A 20,979-nucleotide genomic window follows, 5' to 3' on the forward strand; every position below is an offset into this window, starting at 1 on the left:
AACTTGCAAGTTGACCTTTAGGGAATCATGCACAAGGACTCCCAAGTCCCTTGGCACCTCTGATTTTTGAATTTTCTCCCCATTTAAAAAAACTCTACACTTTTATTCCTTCTACCAAAGTGCATGTTCATATACCTCCCTACACTGTACTCCATCTGCCACTTCTTTGTCCATTCTCCTCACCTGTCTAAGTCTTTCTGCAGACACTCTGCTTCCTCAACACTACCTACCCTCCACCCATCTTCGTACTATCTGTAAACTTGGCCACAAAGTCATCAGTTCTGTCATCCAAATTACTGACTGGGATAGTGTGAAAAGAAGTGGTCCAACACCAACCTGAAGCTTTGGTATTGGCAATAAGATTCTGGTCTACTGAATTACTGCCCACATCATCTCTACATAATTTTCCAAGACAGCTTGAAGGTAATCAGTGACTTCTTCCAAGCTAACATCATTAATATAGTGGCTTGATTTACACACAGCCAGTTCTGATAAGTGTGCCACATCATTAATAGGACTCAAAACTCCAGAAACTGATATCTTACACCGAGTTCCATTCTAGCAAGTGATAACCAGATCATCGGCCACTTCAGAACCAACAAGCGGAGACTAATCATTCTCAACCCCAAAGTACTGCCTGAAAAAGAATGTAAGTTAGAGACATCAGTACCTTGTACAATCCTGATAATGCCTCTTCCTGACCATAGTGTATATCTTTGGAAAGGAAACAGTACCAAGGTTGTTAAAGACTCTGAACAGCAAAGTCCACCCTTCTGCAGATGTCACAAATCCCCTTACCTGTTTCACCTGAAGCTACTGTCCACGTTAGCAGTTTGTGCAAACATATGCAGAATGAAACAATAAAAGCCAACTATTTCTGTTGTGTAATACACATCCATTCTATGGCAGAGGTTACTCGGGAGTGAATTATGACCAGTTGTCTTTCTAATAAGCAGTCATGAAACCTCAGCTGACATGAATCCAGACTGGGATCAAGCCCAAGATCCCCTCTGGCCTAATTTACCAGTTCTTGACTGAAACAGCAATTTATCTTGTTTCAGCCATGAAGAGCCCACAACCAAGATAAGTGCAACAAGACCTCTACTTCTCCAGTAGATTAAGGAACTTGGCATGTCCCCTCCTACCACTTTTTACAGCTGCATCATAAAAAGCTCCCTAATCATCAGACCACGGTACAGTGACTGCTCTGCCCAAGAAATTACAGAGCTGTGAATGCAGCCCACCCTATCTCACACATCAACTTTCCTCCAAAGACTCCGTCTACACTTCCTACTGTCTCGGGAAAGGGGAGCAACATAATCAAGGTCATTCCCTCTTCTCCCCTTCCCTGTTGGTCAGAAGGCGGATGTCCAGGAAATGGAGGAGGTGCAGGTGAGGGCAGTGTCAATGGTAAAGGAAGGGAGATCCCGTTCTACGAAGGAAGAAATCTCAGACGTTTTCAAAAGGAAAAGATCATCCTGACAACAGAAGCTGCGGAAATGAAGGAACTTAAAAAAAGGAATGGCATTCTTTAAATAATTGATCAGGTAGGAAGTAGTATATATAAGATAGCTGGAGTAGTCGGTGTGTTTTTTTATGTTTAAGTACCCCACTCCAGCTTTTCGACAACATGCCTGCAATTTTTTTTTTCTTTCCACACACAAATCCAATTACATTCAGAAATTCACTGCTGAATCTCATTCCTCAGCTCTTTTATGACAGAACATTGTGAATCAAAGCAACTTGCCTTGGAATGCACATCTCACAATATTCATTCAGCACCAGTCTGTCTCCTGTAACACAATAATTGGCGGAAACAAGAGCTTGTTCTGCCACATGACACAACACGGTCCTCATGTTGAACATTAAGAGACAGCAGCAGTTTCCACAGATTTGATAAATATTAAACAAACTATTTACTGTCTTCGACATTCTAAATAGTGGAACTCAGTTGAGTTATTAAGTGCTGTGGTTAATGTCAAGTAGCTACGGGAAGAATCTAAACCTCACAAAAAATTAAAAATGCTGGAGGAACTCAGCGGGCCAAGCAACATCGAAGAAAAAAAGTAGAGTCGACGTTTTTTCCAGCATCCGCGGATTTTCTCGTTTGTGATTAGCTTACAACAAATTACTGCTTTGTAATATGGCCATTGTTTTTATAAAACCATAAAACATAGGAGCAGAATTAGGCTGATTTATTTCCCTCCCATCCCATTTTTTGCCTCCTCCCCATAACATTTTTATGCTCTTACTAAACAAGAGCCTATCAACCTCCACTTTAAGTATACCCAATGACTTGGCTTCCACAGCCATCTGCGGTAATAAATTCCAAACATTCACCAGTGTCAAATATCAGATTCATGCTGTGAATCTGACGTCTGGTGATTGGTGGCTGAGGCAGAACAGATGTGGAGAGGTTGTTTCCTGTAGTGAGTGAGGCTAGGACCAGAGGGGCACAGCCTCAGAACAGAAGGACGCCCATTTATAACAGAAATGAGGTGGAATTTTGTGAGCCAGAGGATGCTGAATCTGTGGAATTCATTGCTACAGATGGCCGTGGAGGCCAAGTCATTGGGTATATTTAAAGCGGAAGTTGAAAGATTCTTAATTAGTCAGGGCGTAAAAATGTTACAGGGAGAAGACATGAGAATAGGGTTGAGAGAAATAATAAATCAACTATAAAGCAATGGTGGTGCAATTACAGACTGAATGGCCTAATTCTGCTCCTCTGGCTTAAGAAATTCATCTTCATCACTGTTTTAAAGGGATATACTTCTATTATGAGGCTGTGCTGTTTGGTCCCATACTCTCTCATTATTGAAAACATCCTATGTCCACTCTATCCAGGCTTTTCACTGCTACAGGCAGCTTCTGAGAAAATGGAAACTGTAAGATGGCTCCTGCCACCTCTAAATTTCAAGATTAAATACAATTGTATCCTCTGTAATGAACATAATCCCAATAGACCATTGCAACACACATCCCCAAGAGGTTTGCATTTCAATGTGCATTATCTTTATTTCGCTTTTACATTCATGATGTTCAGTGTTTATTCTGTTGTCACTGTTTGCTTGATGGAATAGTACAAAATAGCTTTGAAAATCATCTGACAGATGCCAAATGAATACACCCATCCCAGCCGTGCTTGGCATTGTCAATTTCCTCTCAGCAGTATAAATTTAAATGCTTCCCCTCTCCCATCCCTACAAATGGTGTATCTGTGTGATTTTAATCTTCAAATAGAGCTTACCTCCGGAAGCTGTGGAATCTGAATCAGTCGCTTGAAATATTGTAAGTTGCTGGATCTATAAAATAACTCTTTCAGTCTGTGAAATAAAAATAGTACAATTGTCAAATACATTCTTAAAGGGCAAAGTAAAAGTCAACTTGTTATGTGTTACGCTCCACTGTGACCATCCAGCAATCCAGTGATTTGACAGGAAAACAAGGCAGAATATCATGGTTAAGTTTAGGAATAATTTTTGCTTTGTTTATGGATCACATCACCAACAAATCCATCAAGGTAGTCAATGAATGCTATTTACAATTAGAAAATCTTTAAGCATCAGCAATAGACCAGTGCATAATGAAAGGCTTGTGAGAAAGGAGGGGCTCAGAGACAGAAACTCATTAAACTATGCAACAAAATTGAATACTTGTCACATTTAGAAAAAATAGGGACCATTTACTGGAAAACATTTGTAGACTGCTATGTTATGAATCAATAATCTTCTGGCAACTGATGATCAGAGACATTCCAGGGACATAAAAATACATAATTCAAAGAATGGGTCAATATAAATTCCCACCAGTCTCTCCCCAGACAGTCCATCCCACCTCTACTTCAAGACTCATGGCTCTGCTAATCTATCATCCTGGGCCTTCAATTACTGGCTATAGCAACTTTATTGACTACATATCACTTTAAACATCCTCAGCCTCACTGTATCCCAACCCAATCTCCACTGTCAAAAGCCTTGTTAAAATCTCATCTTCTTCAGAACAGTTTTAGCACTTTCTTTTAATTTCCATTCTATGTTACAATAGTGACTACCTTTCAAAACTCTTTGCTTCTGAAAGACACTACTAAATTTCACATCTTTATTTCACACTCTCAAGTTTAACAGTGCATGTAAACATCTTAACATACTGTCATTAATGAAAGCACCATGCAAATAAAGGTCACATTTTTCAAAAGATCAAAGTATATTACATTTATGTTACTATATTTTACCCTGGGATTTGTTTTTAAAGTAATTTACAGGGAAAAGGAAATACAATAGTTTTATGGGGAAACTATACATAAGCAGACAACTGGCAATCACCAAAGTGCAAAAAAAAGACAGACATTTGGTGACATTACAAACATTAAAGTTAGCAAAGCAAAAACTTGACAGTTTCAAAGGGGTGACTCACTGAAAAACAGCATGGGTTTCACAGTGTTGATGACTGAGATGGAGAGACAATAGGAAGAGACTGCCACACCACCAGCTTCAGGAACAGTTATTACCCCTCAACCATCAGGCTCCTGAACCAGAGGGGTTAACTTCACTCAACTTCACCCACCCCAACACTGAATTGTTCCCACAAACTATGGGCTCACTTTCAAGGACTCTTCCATCTCTCCACACATTTGGGTGGAGCTTAGGAGGATGATGGCACCTAATGGCGACTCCTTTGCTTGCATCTTCAGAAACAGCTCTATTTCTATCTTCAAAATCTCTTTTTTTCCCTTTCCAGGGTTCTTTAAAGACCCTGACCTGGAGTTACACGCTGACTTCAGTTCTTTGTGGGAATGGGACCCGCTCTCGGGGTCTCACCACCAGTCGTTATTCAATATGCCAAGGCTGAGGCCTAGAAGACTAGCGCACCTTCAAAGTGCCAGTTTTTTGTGGCTGTGGAGACAGGCAGACTCAAGGCAGTGCTGCTGCCCGGTGCGTCGTGGGAGACGGAAGATCAAAAGAAACGAGCTGGCTGCTGGCTGTGCGCCCAGAGACCTGAATTCTTTGGACACAGAGCTCGGAAGAAGCGACGCAACAAACTTTTAATACAATAAAATGGCGAGTTGTTTTGGTATGTCTCCCCTCACGCTGTTAAACAGGGACACCTCTTTTTCCCTTATTAGGGAGAGAGAGAGAGAGCCTGTGGTATGTCGAATTATCGGGTGAACGAGTAGTTTTTGGGGTACTGAAAGTCTGTGTCTTTACTGATGCTTTGCTGCACACTTCGAGTGCTCGGTGGAGGACACCGATGCTTTTTTGCTGGTGGGAGGAAGGGGATTGTTGCTCGCTGTCGCTTATGCATGGGAGGGGGGAGCTGAGAGGTGCTTTGGGGTTCTAACAGTTATCTGTCATTCATTCTTTAGGACACTCCTCTGTTTTTGTGGATGTTTGCGGAAAAATAAAAGAATTTCAGGATGTATATTGTATGCATTTCTCTGACATTAAATGTACCTATCGAAACCTATTGATGCACTTGGTATTTATTGCTTATTTATTATAATGTTTCTTTTTTGTATTTGGGCGGTTTATTGTCTTTTGCACATTGTTTGTGTGCATTTTTTTCATTGATTCTATTCTGTTTTATAGTACTTACTGTAAATGCCCACAAGAAAATGAATCTCACGTTAGCATATGGCAACATATACATATTTTGATAATAAATGTATTCTGAATTTTCAGCTACTACTTACTTTTTAAACTGTTCATGAAACCGATCTCTATGACCTTGCAATGTGTCAGCGGGAAGACCTGCAGGTAAATGAAGTTTTAGAACCGATAAAGCATTCCACCCAGAAGGCAAATACATGGCCAATTTAGTTAGTTACATAAAATTTTAAAACATTAAGGAATAGTTTTCACTGCTTTGGTAGAGTTTCAAAATCCCAGGGGACACTCCTAAAGCATTGCTGGGAATCAGATGATGCCCCATACCCGAGCCTTTTCTATTATGATTTTATTTGCAGTTTTAAGAACCAGAATAAGTTTACTGGAGTCTCACTTCAAATCATCAGTACAAGAAATACAGCGGCATGCAAAAGTTTGGGCACCCCTGGTCAAAATTTCTGCTACAGTGAATAGTTAAGTGAGTAGAAGATGAACTGATCTCCAAAAGTCATAAAGTTAAAGATGAAACATTCTTTTCAAACTTTTAAGCGAGATTAGTGTATTATTTTTTATTTATACAATTTTAGAGTGAAAAAAAGGAAAAGAGCACCATGCAAAGGTTTGGGCATCCCAAGAGATTTGAGCTCTCAGATAACTTTTACCAAGATCTCAGACCTTAACTAGCTTGTTCACAGTCATCATTAGGAAAGGCCAGGTGATGCAAATTTCAAAGCTTTATAAATACCCTGACTCCTCAAACCTTGTCCCAACAATCAGCAGCCATGGGCTCCTCCAAGCAGCTGCCTAGCACTCTGAAAATTAGAATAAATGATGCCTACAAAGCAGGAGAAGGCTATAAGAAGATAACAAAGCGTTTTCAGGTAGCCGTTTCTACAGTTCGTAATGTCATTAAGAAATGGCAGTTAACAGGAACGGTGGAGGTCAAATTGAGGTCTGGAAGACTAAGAAAACTTTCCGAGAGAACTGCTCGTAGGATTGCTAGAAAGGCAAATCAAAACCCCCATTTGACTGCAAAAGACCTTCAGGAAGATTTAACAGACTTTGGACTCTGAACAGTGCACAGTTCTACTGCGCAGCGACACCTGCACAAATATGACCTTCATGGAAGAGTCATCAGAAGAAAACCTTTCCTGCGTCCTCACCACAAAACTCAGCGTCAGAAGTTTGCAAAGGATCATCTAACCAAGCCTAATGCATTTTGGAAACAAGTCCCCTGGATTGACGAAGTTAAAATAGAACTTTTTGGCTGCAATGAGCAAAGGCATGTTTAGAGAAAAAAGGGTGCAGAATTTCATGAAAAGAACACCTCTCCAACTGTTACGCACTGGAGTGAATCGATCATGCTTTGGGCTTGTGTTGCAGCCAGTGGCACAGGGAACATTTCTCTGGTAGAGGGAAGAATGAATTCAATTAAATACCAGCAAATTCTCATCTGTAAAAAAGCTGAAGATGAAAAGAGGATGGCTTCTACAACAGGATAATGACCCTAAATACACCTCAAAATCCACAATGGACTACCTCAAGAGGCACAAGCTGAAGGTTTTGCCATGGGCCTCACAGTCCCCTGACCTACACCTCATAGAAAATCTGTGAATAGACCTCAAAAGAGCAGTGCATGCACGACGGCCCAAGAATCTCACAGAACTAGAAGCCTTCTGCAAGGAAGAATGGGCGAAAATCCCCCAAACAAGAATTGAAAAACTGTTGGCTGGCTACAGAAAGCGTTTACAAGGTGTGATACTTGCCAAACGGGGTGTTACTAAGAACTGACCATGCAGGGTGCCCAAACTTTTGCTTTAGGCCCTTTTCCTTTTTTGTTATTTTGAAACTGTAAAAGATGGAAATTAAAAAGTAATCTTGCTAAAATATTAAAGAAATGTGTCATCTTTAACTTTATGCCTTTTGGAAATCAGGTCATCTTTTACTCACTTAGTTATTCACAATAACAGAAATTTTGACCAGGGGTGCCCAAACTTTTGCATGCCACTGTATATGCTCACTAAAAATACAGCTGTTAAAGCAGAGCCCTGGATTTTATTCAGGATTTGTACTGGGGATACAACAATAAACACAAGAGATTTGACAGCTGCTGGAAATCCAAAGTACACAGCCAAAATGCTGCGGAATCATCTCAGGTCAGGCAGAATCAATGGAGAGGAATAAACCGCCGATGTTTTGGGCTGAGAGCCCTCATCAGGGCTGATGAAGGGTCTCATATGGAAAAATCAGCTGTTTATTCCATGCCATGACCTGCTGACTTCCTCTAGCATTCTGTGCATGTTACACGGATACAAGAACACACGAGGTTAATTCATATTCTGATTCATTTATTTTTGAGATTTACATCAAACCATAGAGTGAAATGCGTCCTTTGCGTTATCGACCAACACAACCTAAGAGTGTGCAGTGGGCAGCAAATGTCACCAGACATTCTGGCGCCAACAATGCATGACAGAACAACAGCAACACAACAGCAGCACACACTTAGTCCTCCAACCCAAGGATAGGCCGTCGCCAACCTCCAGAGGACTCCGGGATTTGCAGACATTGTGCCTATGACTTCCCCAGTGGACTCACAGATTTGCAGGCCCACAACTCCAGTCATTTAGCTTTGAATATTGGACATCTGCTCCAACTTCAAGATTTGATCTTCAGGACTTGCCAATGATGACAAATGAGGAGCTCAAATTCTAGGACTCGAACTCCAGACTCTCTAATGACCAGGACCCCAAACACTAATCCCCAAACTCCTGTATCACTGTCTTGCACACCGAGGGGGCCACCAGCCCTCATGCCTTCTGCCCGCATGGAACTCCGATTCTGGAACCCACCAAGGACTCACTAACCTGAGGAGGCAACTATCACTCATCCTCACTGTTCTGGCAGCCCAACATCTGATCATGGATGCGATTCATCCCACGTCAACATTGCTGGCCATCAAACATTATCTCGCAGCTTTTGAACTCAATCTCAACTATGAAGGCCAATGTACTATTTACCTTCTTAACCACCCTAACAACTTGCACTGCAAATTTACAGGATCCATGGACGTGAAGAAGATCCCTCTGTTCCTCCACATTGTTAAGAACCTTATTATTTACCTTGTATTCTGCCTTCAAGTCTGACCTCCCAATGTGAATTGCTTCAGATATCTCTGGATTAAACTCCATCTACCACTTCTCTGCCCAGCTCTGCATCCTGTCAATGTCCCGATGTAACCTACAACAATGTTCTACACTATCCACAACACCGCTAACCTTTATGACATCTGCAGACTGACTTACCCAGCCTCCTCCTTGTGTACTCAGAAACATTATTCAAAAACTTCAAATATAGCATTTGCTCTAATCATTAAAACCACTGATAAAACCACAAGGCACAGGAGCGGAATTAGGCCATTCACCCATCAAGTCAGCTCTACCATTTGATCATAGTTAATTTATTTTCCCTCTCAACCTCATTCTCCTGCCCTCCCCCCATAACCTTTGATGCCCTTACTAATCAAGAACCTATCAACCTCTGCTTTAAATAAACCCAATGACTTGATCACCTCAGCCGTCCAAGGCAATGAGTTCCACAGATTCACCACCCAATGGCAAAAGAAATTCAACCTCATCTCTGTTCTAAAGGAATGTCATTCTATTCTGAGTCTGCGCTCTCTGGTCCTTGATTATCCCACCACTGGAATTATCCTCTGCACATCCACTTTATCTAAGCCTTCCAATCAAAATAATTTCTCAAGTTTTTTCTCTGACATCCAATCCTTCCTACAGTACCAGATCAGACTCTCCATTTCAACCCCAGCTTGAGTACCTCGCAGACCCTGGCGTCCTTGGTTAATTTCATTATTCAGATTTTTTTTTCATCCAAACTAGCCACTTTGGTGGCCTTTTATATATTGGTGAGACCTGACGCAGACTGGGAGACCGTTTCGCTGAACACCTACGCTCGGTCCGCCAGAGAAAGCAGGATCTCCCAGTGGCCACACATTTTAATTTTAAAATTTAAAAATTTAAAATTTAAAATTTAATTTTAATTTTAATTCCATGGCCTCGTCTACTGTCAAAATGAATCCAAACTCAGGTTGGAGGAACAACACCTTATATACCGGCTGGGTAGCCTCCAACCTGATGGCATGAACTTCTCTAACTTCTGTTAATGCCCCTCCTCCCCTTCTTACCCCATCCCTGACATATTTAGTTGTTTGCCTTCTCTCCATCTCCCTCTGGTGCTCCCCCTCCCCCTTTCTTTCTCCCGAGGCCTGCCGTCCCATGATCCTTTCCCTTCTCCAGCTCTGTATCACTTTCGCCAATCACCTTTCCAGCTCTCAGCTTCATCCCACCCCCTCCGGTCTTCTCCTATCATTTTGCTTCTCCTTATAGATGCTGCCTGGCCTGCTGTGTTCCACCAGCATTTTGTGTGTACACTTTGATGGTACCTTTATGACTATAAGTCAGTGTTTTTCAAATGCAATGCTTGCTGTGACCTGCAGTTAGTGGCATTGTTGTATCAGAGTAAATTAGGCAAAGGCATCATGGAACAGTTTTAATGGCAGTGGGCAGGCTGGCTATGACTAAACCATGGTTTAGAACCGCGGTTATTATCTTAGAACTTGGACAAAGGACCCCAAAGTCCAGTCAATCATTTAGATAGTCCTTTAAAAAGAAAAGCTGCATATCAATCATGACCTTACTTACCAATTCTCCTCAAAGAGAAATATTTGATATCCACAGAGACCCAATCGACAGAGGGGGAAAAAAAGCCCCAAAAATAGAAAGATGAGGCAAATGAAGTGCATTAAAGCTAATTGGTTATCCCATTAAGTCTAAAAATGGTGGATGGATTAACAATCAAGTGGAGTGTTTTGTCCTGATAGTGTTAAACATGAGGAAAACATTCATCCAAGAAACTGGGATAGTTCATCACTGGACAGAAATGCTTGATGTATTTACAATGCAAGTCACTTAATTACCAAAATACCAGGCTCTGAACGTCAGTTATTATGCTTCTCTAGATAACTTAGTTGAGTTTCTGGACAGTAGTGACCACTAAGTTCATGTTGCTAAATATCCAAGGAATGGGCCTGTTCTTTCCACTCAAGTACGATCCTGGTAAATGTGACAGGCTACTCATCACTCCCAAACTCCATGTCGCCACGGTCTTTGTTCCTCTATCTGAAGAATTGCTAATAGAATTGAACACTGTGTGATCAAAGGTCCCTAGTTATGACACTACTTACACCCAGGGCAGAGATGACTGACCTCCAATAGTCAAAACCACCTTCCACCAATCTCAGGCAGTGAAGAACTTTGGCAAATTCTTCATGCTTTCAATGTTACTGGGATTCCTCAAGGCCACAAAATTGAGTTAGCAACAGAAGTCTAATTTTACAGTTTTTTCAAACCCATTCTAAACCTGCTGTCAAACTACTGACTAATCATATGACACTGAGCCACAGTTTATGTGCAGTATTACTTTGCACAGAACACCCATGATGCTAGGCAAATGATGCATTTGTACTTACAAGAATGTAACTTGAAGAGAAGTTTAACTGTATAATCGTAGAGGTGGCTGCTGTCAAGAATAACCTGAATTAGAGGTGCCAATCGACACTGGCCAGCTGCTGTTACAGACACTGATCTTGACATGTCCAGAGAACTAAAGACTGCAAAGTGAAAGGGAAACAGTATCACCAAATAGAAGTAATAAAGCAACTCTGAATGAGACATAAAGCCTATTCAGTAAATCTATCACTACTGCTCAACTCCTGAAACATCCTGTAAAATAATTTACTCTTACAAAACTCACATACTGTAGTTATCCATAAAATACATTACATATGTCTCCAAAAGATAATTTAATCAGAAGAGATTTGCAATCTCCATTGAGAGAGAAGAAGCAAAGTATCACGGAGGGTCAAACCAGATCATGATGATCACTGGAGCACATTGCTTGATCACAAGAAATGGATAAGGCAGAGATTGTGCCATCTTGTGCAAGAAAGCAACACCCATCATTCATCCATCCAGGCCATGCTCTCTTCTCGCTGCTGCCCGAGATACAGGAACCTCAGGTCCCACACCACCAGGTTTGGGAACAGTTACTACCCTTCAACCAACAAGCTCCTAAACCAGTGTGGATAACTTCACTCACCTCAACTCTGAACTAATTCCACTACCTATGGACTCATATTCAAGGACTTTACAACTCACGTTCTTGGCATTATTTATTTACTTATTCAATCATTTTATTATTTGGTTTATCTTTTGCACATCGGTTGTTTGTCAGTCTTTATGTAGTTTTAAGAGTCAGAGTTATTAAAATAAACTGCACAGAAACAGGCCCTTTGGCCTGTCCAGTCCACACCAACACGAAACCAAACTGCATCAATCCGCGCCCTGACCCCTACTATCCATGTACCCATCCAAACTTCTCTTCACAGTTGAAATCGAGCTCAAATGTACCACTTGCACTGACAGTCCCTCTTGTTCTCTTTAAACATTTCACCCTTCACCGTTAACCCATGACCTCTAGTTGTAGTCCTACCCAACCTTAGAGGAAAAGCCCTGCTTGCATTTACCCTACCTGTACCCCTCATAATTTTATATACCTCAATCAAATTTCCCCTCAATCTTCTAAGTTCTTAGGAATAAAATCCAAACCTATTTCATCTTTCCTTATAACTCAGATCCTCTAGTCCCCAGCAACATCCTTGTAAATTTTTTTCTGTTGCTTCGACCTCATTTACATCTTTCCTGTACGTAGGTGACCAAAACTGAACACAATACTCCAAATTGGGCCTCACCAACTTCTCATACAAATTCAATGAGATCCCATGTCCTGTGCTCAATTCTTTGATTTATGACCACTGATGTGCCAGAAGCTTTCTTCACGACCCTATCTACCTGTGCTGCCGCTTTCAATGAATTATGGATCTGTATTCCCAGATCTCTTTGTTCTACTGCACTCCTCAGTGCCCTACCATCACTGTGTGCGACCTACCCTGGTTGGTCCTACCCAAGAGCAACACCTCACGCTTGTTTGCATTAAAGTCTATCTGTCATTTTCCAGCCAATTTTTCCAGCCGATCTAGATCCCAGTGCAAGCTCTGATAGTCTTCCTTGCTATCCACTAGACCCCACAATTTTGGTGCCATCTGCAAATTTGTTGATCCAGTTAACCATATTATTTATAACAAACAACAACAGACCCAGCAATGATTCCTGTGGCACTCTACTACTCAAAGGTAACCATCTAATAACGCTATCTGGCTTCTCCCACAAAGCCAATGTCTATTCCAATTTACTACCTCATCTCGAATGCCAAGCAAATGAACCTTCTTGACCAACCTCCCATACGAGACCTTGTCAAAGGCCTTGCTAAAGTCCATGTAAATAACATCCTCTGCTTTGTCTTCATCAACTTTCCCGGCAACTTCCTTGAAAAACTCTATGAGATTGGTTAGACATGACTTACCACTCAAAAAGACATGCTGACTATCCTTAATCAGTCCAACTCTATAGAAATACTCATATATCCAGTCCCTTAGAATACTTTCCAATAACTTTTCCACTACTGATGTCAGACTCACTGGCCTATAATTTCCTGATCTATTTTTAGTGCCTTTCTTAAACAGTGGAATTAGCTATCCTTCAATCCTTCAGTAACTCACTTGCTAAGGACGATTCAAATACCTCTGCTAGGGCTCCGACAATTTCTGCCACTAGCTTCCCACAGGGTCTGGGAGAACACCTTGTCAGGCCCTGGGGGATTTATATAACCTAATTAGCCTTGATAGCAAACACCTCCTCCTCTGTCATCTGTATAGGGCCCGTAAATTTGCTGCTGCTTTGCCTCACTTCTGCAGACACTGTACCCGTCTTCCAAGTAAATACAGATTCAGAAAATCCATTTTAGATCTTCCTCATCTCTTTTGGCTCCACACGTGGACTACCATTCTGATCTCCCAGAGGACCAACTTTGTCCCTTGCAATCCTTTTGCTCTTAACTCATCCATATAAGTCCTTGGGATTCACCTTCACCTTGCGTGCTAGGGCAACCTCATGCCTTCTTTTAGTCCTCCTGATTTCTTTCATCGATTTACTGTATTTCTCTGTTCTACTGTGAATGCCTGCAAGAAAATGAATCCCAAGGTAGCAATACGGTGATATTTACATACTTGAATAATAAATTAATTTTGAACTTTTTATCTATTAAAAAAACATTAGTTACAGCACCACGGTCCAGTAGCCGTTAACATGAAGCTATTTCAGCTTGAGGCGGAGTTTGGAGTTCAATTCCAGTAACGTCTACAAGGAGTTAGTACATTCTAGTACATGTGAGTTGGGAGGTGTGGAAGGGAGTGGGTGCAGAGCACTCACTGATCAACCCACAGTCACTTTCACTTACATGTCTCACTTACAACTTCCTTTGCTCTGCAAATGCATCAAGTTTTGCATCATAGCAAGCTTACTAATCAGACCTCCTGCATTCTCATTATTTCTAATACAGAAGACAAGCCTCAAAGCTCCCAGCAGCAAACCAACCAGCAAAACCACCTAACTATCTGCATCCTTTAATGCTTTCACAGTTTATCACTCTCTGTACATGATTATCAACTTACCAAAGGTGGAGAGTCACAATGAAACAGTTAAAATAACTTTGAAATTGAAAAGAAAACCAGTATTTCATTCTGCTTATAAGTAACGTCAAATCCCAACTTACCTGCTTGAAAAAGATTGAGCTCACACTCGAGATAATCGAACATTTCCACCGTCAACTGAAAACTGATTAGAAACAGAAAAGATACCCTTTAGTAATAGCTTTATATACATAGATCCTTAGGGGGCACACTACTCGCCACCCTTCTGTAAAGGAAGTATCAGAAATATGTTCAGGGAATGAAGCTAGGCCAACTCCCACTCTTGGGCAATGCATCAGGGGAGAACGGAGCATATCTTGCAATGTGAGGGTTATTTGGGTGATACCATATTCCAAAAACAATTAAGAAACTTGCAGATCTCATTTCCCTCGTAGGTCACATTTAACAAGAACTGGCTTAGTTGCTGTGTGCATGGAACCTTATAAATGATGACCTGAGATAAACTATCTCAATCAAACTTTAAATACAAAGGATGAAACAACTGTGGGAGATGTAGTGTTAAGACAATATTAATTCATAAGAAATAATTTAATTAACTATTTTAAATATATTAGTTATAGAAAATTGGTTTCTACAATCCAGCAGGTATCGAGTTGAGATGAGAAAGCAGCAGCTACAAAAAAGAACAGACGCATAATAGGTCCAATGATCATTGAAAAGTCAAGCAGGACCGAAAGGATTCTGTGTGGATCAATGAACTAATCAATTTTAGTGTCAGTAGTCTTAGCTGAGTTGTACAACAGCACTACTTACAAAGAAAACGCAAAAGATGCTACAATGGATAAATTACTTGGCCACTCAAACTTGTTTCTGCAATAGGTAAAAAGATCTTAGCCGATTGTATGTGAAGACCACTTGTGACAGAGTGCTCAGTAAATGCCACACACACACACACACACACACACATCCCCCCCCCCCCCACCCTTGTCATTCTGCTGTCGTTGTACTGAGTCTGCGCTGTTTATCCTCCTAAGGGCTGATGTGCTTAGTTAGCTTTCTGATGCCTTTCCCAACATACACGGTGGAATATTCGATTTCTTTAACAGTGGGGATGTGGTAATGTCTATATATTGCTTGTATATTGTACTTCAGGTAGATACTTCTGTATATTGTGTAACACGATTGTAACTATTGGGGAGGATCATATTCTAACTCATGTGTAGTCTTAAGCTAACTTTGTGGTAGTTAAAGATGGTACGTCCTGGTGCTCATCACTGAGTAGGAGAGAGAGATATCAGGACTGCCAGAGGTTCACACTGGACCAAACATGGAGCTATTATTCTGTTTTCCGATAAATTTCTTTTTCCAAACATTGGCCGTTTTCTTTTCACTATTTTTGCTCATTTTGTAAGTTTGAATGGTCGTATGAGCAGCTGGTGCACATCACAAGTCCTGACGCCAGGCAGACATTTTCTGAAGAGTATTTACCGTGGCCTGGATCACCCATCTTGTAAAGACACTGCCCAGAAGGCAGCAATGGCAAACCACTTCTGTGGAAAAATTGCCAAGAACAATCATGGTCATTGACAAGACCACGATCACCTACATCATACGACACTGCACATAATGAATGCATGAATACTACTGTCACTCTCCAACGCTCGTGCTTAATGTTCAATTAACACAAACTCCATTCAAAATATGCTTTATCCTAAAGCTGACCTCTAATACATCTGCAAATGCATCCTCCTCACAAGTGCTACACAAGTCCAATTCTGCCAAATCCTTTGCCAAAGAAGTACTCTTTGAAATGTTGGAACAGAATCTATTTTGACTCTAATCAGGTGCAGGTACAGACCTATTGCAAGTCTGTACCTTCACCTTAGAGTCAAAACTGCACTGGTGCCATGATAATGTACTGGCAAATAAAGATTAGGCCATCATTTTGTGTCAAATAACATCAGCTAAGCTTATTTTAATAGTATTTTTCCCCCACTGACTGCAAGGTGAAATGACAGTGAATTGTGTTTTCTTTTGAACCAGACAGCAGTGATGACTCTGAGCTCCAATGACCCACGTTTCATTCGAACCTCCAATGGTATCAGAGTGGAGTTTGCTTGTTCTCCCTGTGACTGTGTAGCTGAACCCTGTGTGCTCCCATTTCCTCCCATGGCTTAAAGGCAGTGCTGGTTGAGCCTGCTGTAAATTACTTTGCATGTAAGTGGCTGATGGGATAATCACGGTGGAGCAGGGAGATGGTTAATATGTATATTTAAGAAGTTATAGGTAACTAGGTGGAGGAATGGATGAAGTTGCCAATTGAATCAAAAACTGGCTTAGTGGGATAAGTCAGAGTGGAAGTAGATAGTTGCCTCTCTGATTGGAGGCCGGTGACTAGCAGTGTACCACAGGGATTGGTGCTGGGTCTGTAGTTAACCATCATCTATACTAATGACTTAGATGATAATGTAGTAGACTAGGTCAGTAAATTTGCAGATGATTCCAAGATTGGAGTCAAGTGGATAACGAGAACGGGTATCAAAGATTGAAATATGATCTTGATCACAAACATGAGAAAATCTGCAGATGCTGTAAGTCCAAACAACACACACAAAATCCTGAAGGAATTCAGAAGGCCAGGCAGCATCTAGGGAAAGAGCACAGTCAACGTTTTGGGCTGAAACCCTTCGGTAAGGCTGGAGAAAAAAAGCTGAGGAGTAGATTTAAAAAGTTGGGTGGGGTGGGGAGAGAGAAACACAAGGTGATAGGTGAAACCTGGAGGATGAAGTAAAGAGCTGGGAAGTTGGTTGGTGAAAGAGACAGAGGCCACGGAAGGAAGTAAAGGGGGGAGGAGCACCAGAGGAAGGGCGATGGGTAGGCAAGGAGATAAGGTGAGAGAGGGAAATGGTGAAGGAGGGGGCTTGGGGGGCATTACTGGAAGTTTAAAAATCGATGTTCATGCCATTGGGTTGGAGGATACACAGAAAGAATACAAGGTGCTGTTTCTCCAACCTAATTATAGCGTCATCACAACAGTGGAGGAGGCCATGGATGGACATATCGGAATGGGAATGGGAAATGATATTAAAATGGGTGGCCACTGATGGATCCCACTTTTTCTGGTGATCGGAGCATAGGTCCTCAGTGAAACAGTCTCCCAATCTTCATCAGACACCTTGATCAGCTTGGAAAATGGGCTTTAAAATGGCAGATGGAATTTAAAGCAGGCAAGTGTAAGGTATTGCATTTTGGGAGGACAAACAAGGGTAGTACTTACAAAGGGAAGGGTAGGGTTCTGGGGTATGTGAATGAATAAAGGGACCTGGGAATGCAGATCCATTATTCTTTGAAAGTGGATTCACAGGTATGCCGAGCGCATCATTGGAGCCTCCCTGCCCTCTATTGTGGACCTGTACTCTTCCAGGTTGAAGAAGAGGGCGGGGAACATCATAAAGGACTCCTCCCATCCTGCGTACGGACTGTTTGATCTGCTTCCGTCTGGTAGGCGCTTCAGATCCCTCCAGACTAAGACTAATAGGCACTGGAGAAGTTTTTTCCCTACTGCGGTCACTTGCTGAACAGTTAACTGCCGGTTAACTGTCGGCTAACTATTACTTGGATTGTACTACCTGTATGTATAATCTATATTTTCATTTATATTTATCATTATTGTTGTGAGCAGAGAGACAACATCTGCCGGAAGTAAATTCCTTGTATGTACATTAGGTACTTGGCGATTAAAGTCTGATTCTGATTCTGATCAGATTATAAAGAGCTTTTGGTACATTGACCTTCATAAATCAGGGTACTGAGTACAAGAGCTGTGATATTGAAGTTGTACAAGATGTTGCTGAGGCTGGAGTTAGAGTGTTGGCATTCAGGTTTGGTCACCTACCAACAGGAAAGATATCGACAAGCTCAGAAGAAGACTGAGAAAATGTACACGGATGTTGCCGGGGCTTGAGGACCCGAGTTATAGGGAAAGGTTGAACAAGTTAGGACTGGAGAGCATGAGAATGAGGGGAAATATTAAAGGAGGTATGCAAATCACGATGGGTATAGATAGGGTAAATACATGCAGGCATTTTCCCCCTCAGGTTGGGTGAAACTAGAACTCGAGGTCATAGGCTTAGAGTGGAAGATGAAACATTTAAAGGGAATCTGAGGGAGAATTTCTTCACTCAAAAGATGGAACAAGTGGACAGCAGAAGAGGTAGATGCAAGTTCAATAGTAACATTTACAAGAAGGTTGGATAGGTGCACGGACGTCAACGACGGAAGGTAGATGGGACTACAGATGATCAAGTCAGCATGGAACAGATGGGCCAAAGGGCCTGTTTCTATCAAACACGAGGAAATCTGCAGATGCTGGAAATTCAAACAACACACACAAAATGCTGGTGGAACACAGCAGGCCAGGCAGCATCTATAAGGAGAGGCACTGTCGACGTTTCAGGCCGAGACCCTTCGTCAGGACCTGCTTCTATGCTGTACTGCTCTATTGCTCTCTAATAGGACTGATGCAATTCAGACAGCCAGCAGATTCAATGGGCCAAATGTGTGGAAAAAATGCTTCAGCCTTGAAACAGGACTGCTTGAACATTCCAAGCTATGAAATAATAGTTAGAACCATACATAGCACTAAAAACTTGTGCATACTTGGGGGGTTAACATTACCAGAGACTGGATTGGCCACCTATTTGCACTCTTCTATGGCCATCAATAATACTTGCAACATTTCCTTTTACAAAGTTCATTCTCATGAGCAATCTCTCATTTCTTGAGTCTCACTTCCCCTCATATTTTATACCTACCAAAGAAACCACCCATCATTTAATCCATAACCAAGTAAGGATAAAGACAACAATTACTGCTTTGTTTGAAAGGTACTGCAACCCACCTCAAGACCATTGAATGTGTTAGGACACCAAGAATGACCCACAGAAAGCCCATGATATAAAGGAGTAGTTCACGGCAATATTTACAAAATGAAATCATTTCCAGCACAGCACAGCAAAGCCTGCGCAAAGTTCAAAGAAATACATTGGAAAAGCAGCCTAAGTTGAGTCACTCTTGCTGCTTAAATGACAGGTACCGCATCACAAGGCAATGCTGTAATATTCTGCACACACAAAGCAATAATCATCAATCAAAACCACAGTTAGTAACTGAGTTCTACTGTTATATAAATGATGACCATCATGAAGAATATCACTGCTATTCTTGGGATCCAAAACAGCTCAACGATCCTTTGAGACAACCTGGGTCAGAATTACACCCGAACTCTTTACCTGACACAATGCAAAGAATGTCAATTTATTTGAACAGCTGTTGGCTCCTTGACAGCAAAAGTCATCTAGATCCCTTTAACATTTACAATATAGACTTCGCTATTCCCATTTCCAATCCTGAGAAATCCAACAGGGAGACACATTGGTAGGCAAGAGGTTCACTCATCCATGCAAAGAGTTCCTCAGTGAGGCACCATTAAACGTCCGTGGTGTCATTCAATACGTGTTCCCAGAACCTTCAATACTTCTTCAGTAAAGAAAGTGGGTTACAGTCCAGGCAAAGCTCCCTTTAATTCTCTCCTTGGATTGACTTATACACAGGAGCAATTGTCATTCGGTTGTTGCCAGTGTAATTTTCATTACTCCACCAAAAGTGGAACCTTCTACAATACCTCTTAATGTACTCTATAATAGAGCTTCTCTCATCCTGAGGTTTAAACATTTTATATTTAATTGTTTTCAAGGCCTACATATCCTTTACTGTTTCCATTACTTCAAAGGTCCCTCAACTATCCTCTCTTCCCAAATTCTCAGTTAGATTAAAATAAACTCTATATTATATTTTCTTTGACAAGACATCATTATGAATACACATTGTTTCTTCTCTCACATCTCAAAATCCTTCCAATAATATTTTCTCCTGTACTTATTAATCTCAGTATCAAACACAGAACCCTTAATGCTCTCAGAGAGGTAAATTAGTTTCTTCTTGCTGCTGTATTAAAATAAATCAAGTGCCTTTAATGCACTGTCAACTATACCTTGAAGTCAGACCAATCCTAAATAGCTCTCAGACAATTTCCATTCAGACTATTACCGCTATATCATTTCACCTGTAATGGTCTGCCTCTGCTTCGTAAACACCAACTTAATCTGCCACTTATCAAATTTGTTTGTACTTGCTCATCTTGTACTTCTTTTTTGAGATTGAAAGTCACTGTTGGGTACAAACAACATCAAGTACTGCAGGACTTGATGCTCAACAGCAATGGAGCTGAACTTACTGCGTACCGCCATTGTGCTGTCACCTGGATCTGTGTACCATTGGGATGGGTGCACAGTGCGAGTGTTATATTGTGATCGCAACACACTGCTGGACATTGGTAATGTGGAATGCCGGAAGTTTGGTCTCGCCAGTGAACCAACGGCAGGGGAGCTGCGCTGCCTCGGTCGTGGCAAGGACAAGGCCCTTGCCACTGGGTTGCCTGTTGCAAGCGCCCAGGGGAGGAGACATTGAGGTGGTGTGGGAGAGAACAGGGCCTCTGTGGTCGTGCTGGCATCCATACTGGGTTGTAGGGTTGCTCTCTGGTGTTCACTCAGCAGCAGAACAAGCTGAACCAGGACAACTTGCCATCAAGCCTACTCAGGGACTGAGGCCATTTTTTTAACTTGTGAATGTATGTTTTTCCAAAATAGTAACTATATGTGCTGTGTGCTATTGGCAACGCATTTTGCACCT

General features: G+C 41.5%; 1 protein-coding gene across 2 annotated transcripts in view; it reads right to left on the reverse strand.

Moving 5' to 3' along the window:
* The window catches only part of hip1 (huntingtin interacting protein 1), a 344,258-nt gene that overhangs the window by 110,776 nt on the left and 212,503 nt on the right, over positions 1-20,979 (reverse strand). For both annotated transcript variants that reach the window (XM_073053676.1, XM_073053677.1), the window contains exons 7-10: positions 14,352-14,413; positions 11,152-11,292; positions 5,693-5,750; positions 3,251-3,326 (exon numbers count right to left, since the gene is read on the reverse strand). In XM_073053676.1, the coding sequence (XP_072909777.1) occupies positions 3,251-3,326; positions 5,693-5,750; positions 11,152-11,292; positions 14,352-14,413 (337 nt within the window). The remainder of the gene's footprint in view (positions 1-3,250; positions 3,327-5,692; positions 5,751-11,151; positions 11,293-14,351; positions 14,414-20,979) is intronic.

The sequence above is a fragment of the Hemitrygon akajei genome, chromosome 8 (genome assembly GCF_048418815.1).
Source record: "Hemitrygon akajei chromosome 8, sHemAka1.3, whole genome shotgun sequence".
NCBI classification, from domain to species: domain Eukaryota; kingdom Metazoa; phylum Chordata; class Chondrichthyes; order Myliobatiformes; family Dasyatidae; genus Hemitrygon; species Hemitrygon akajei.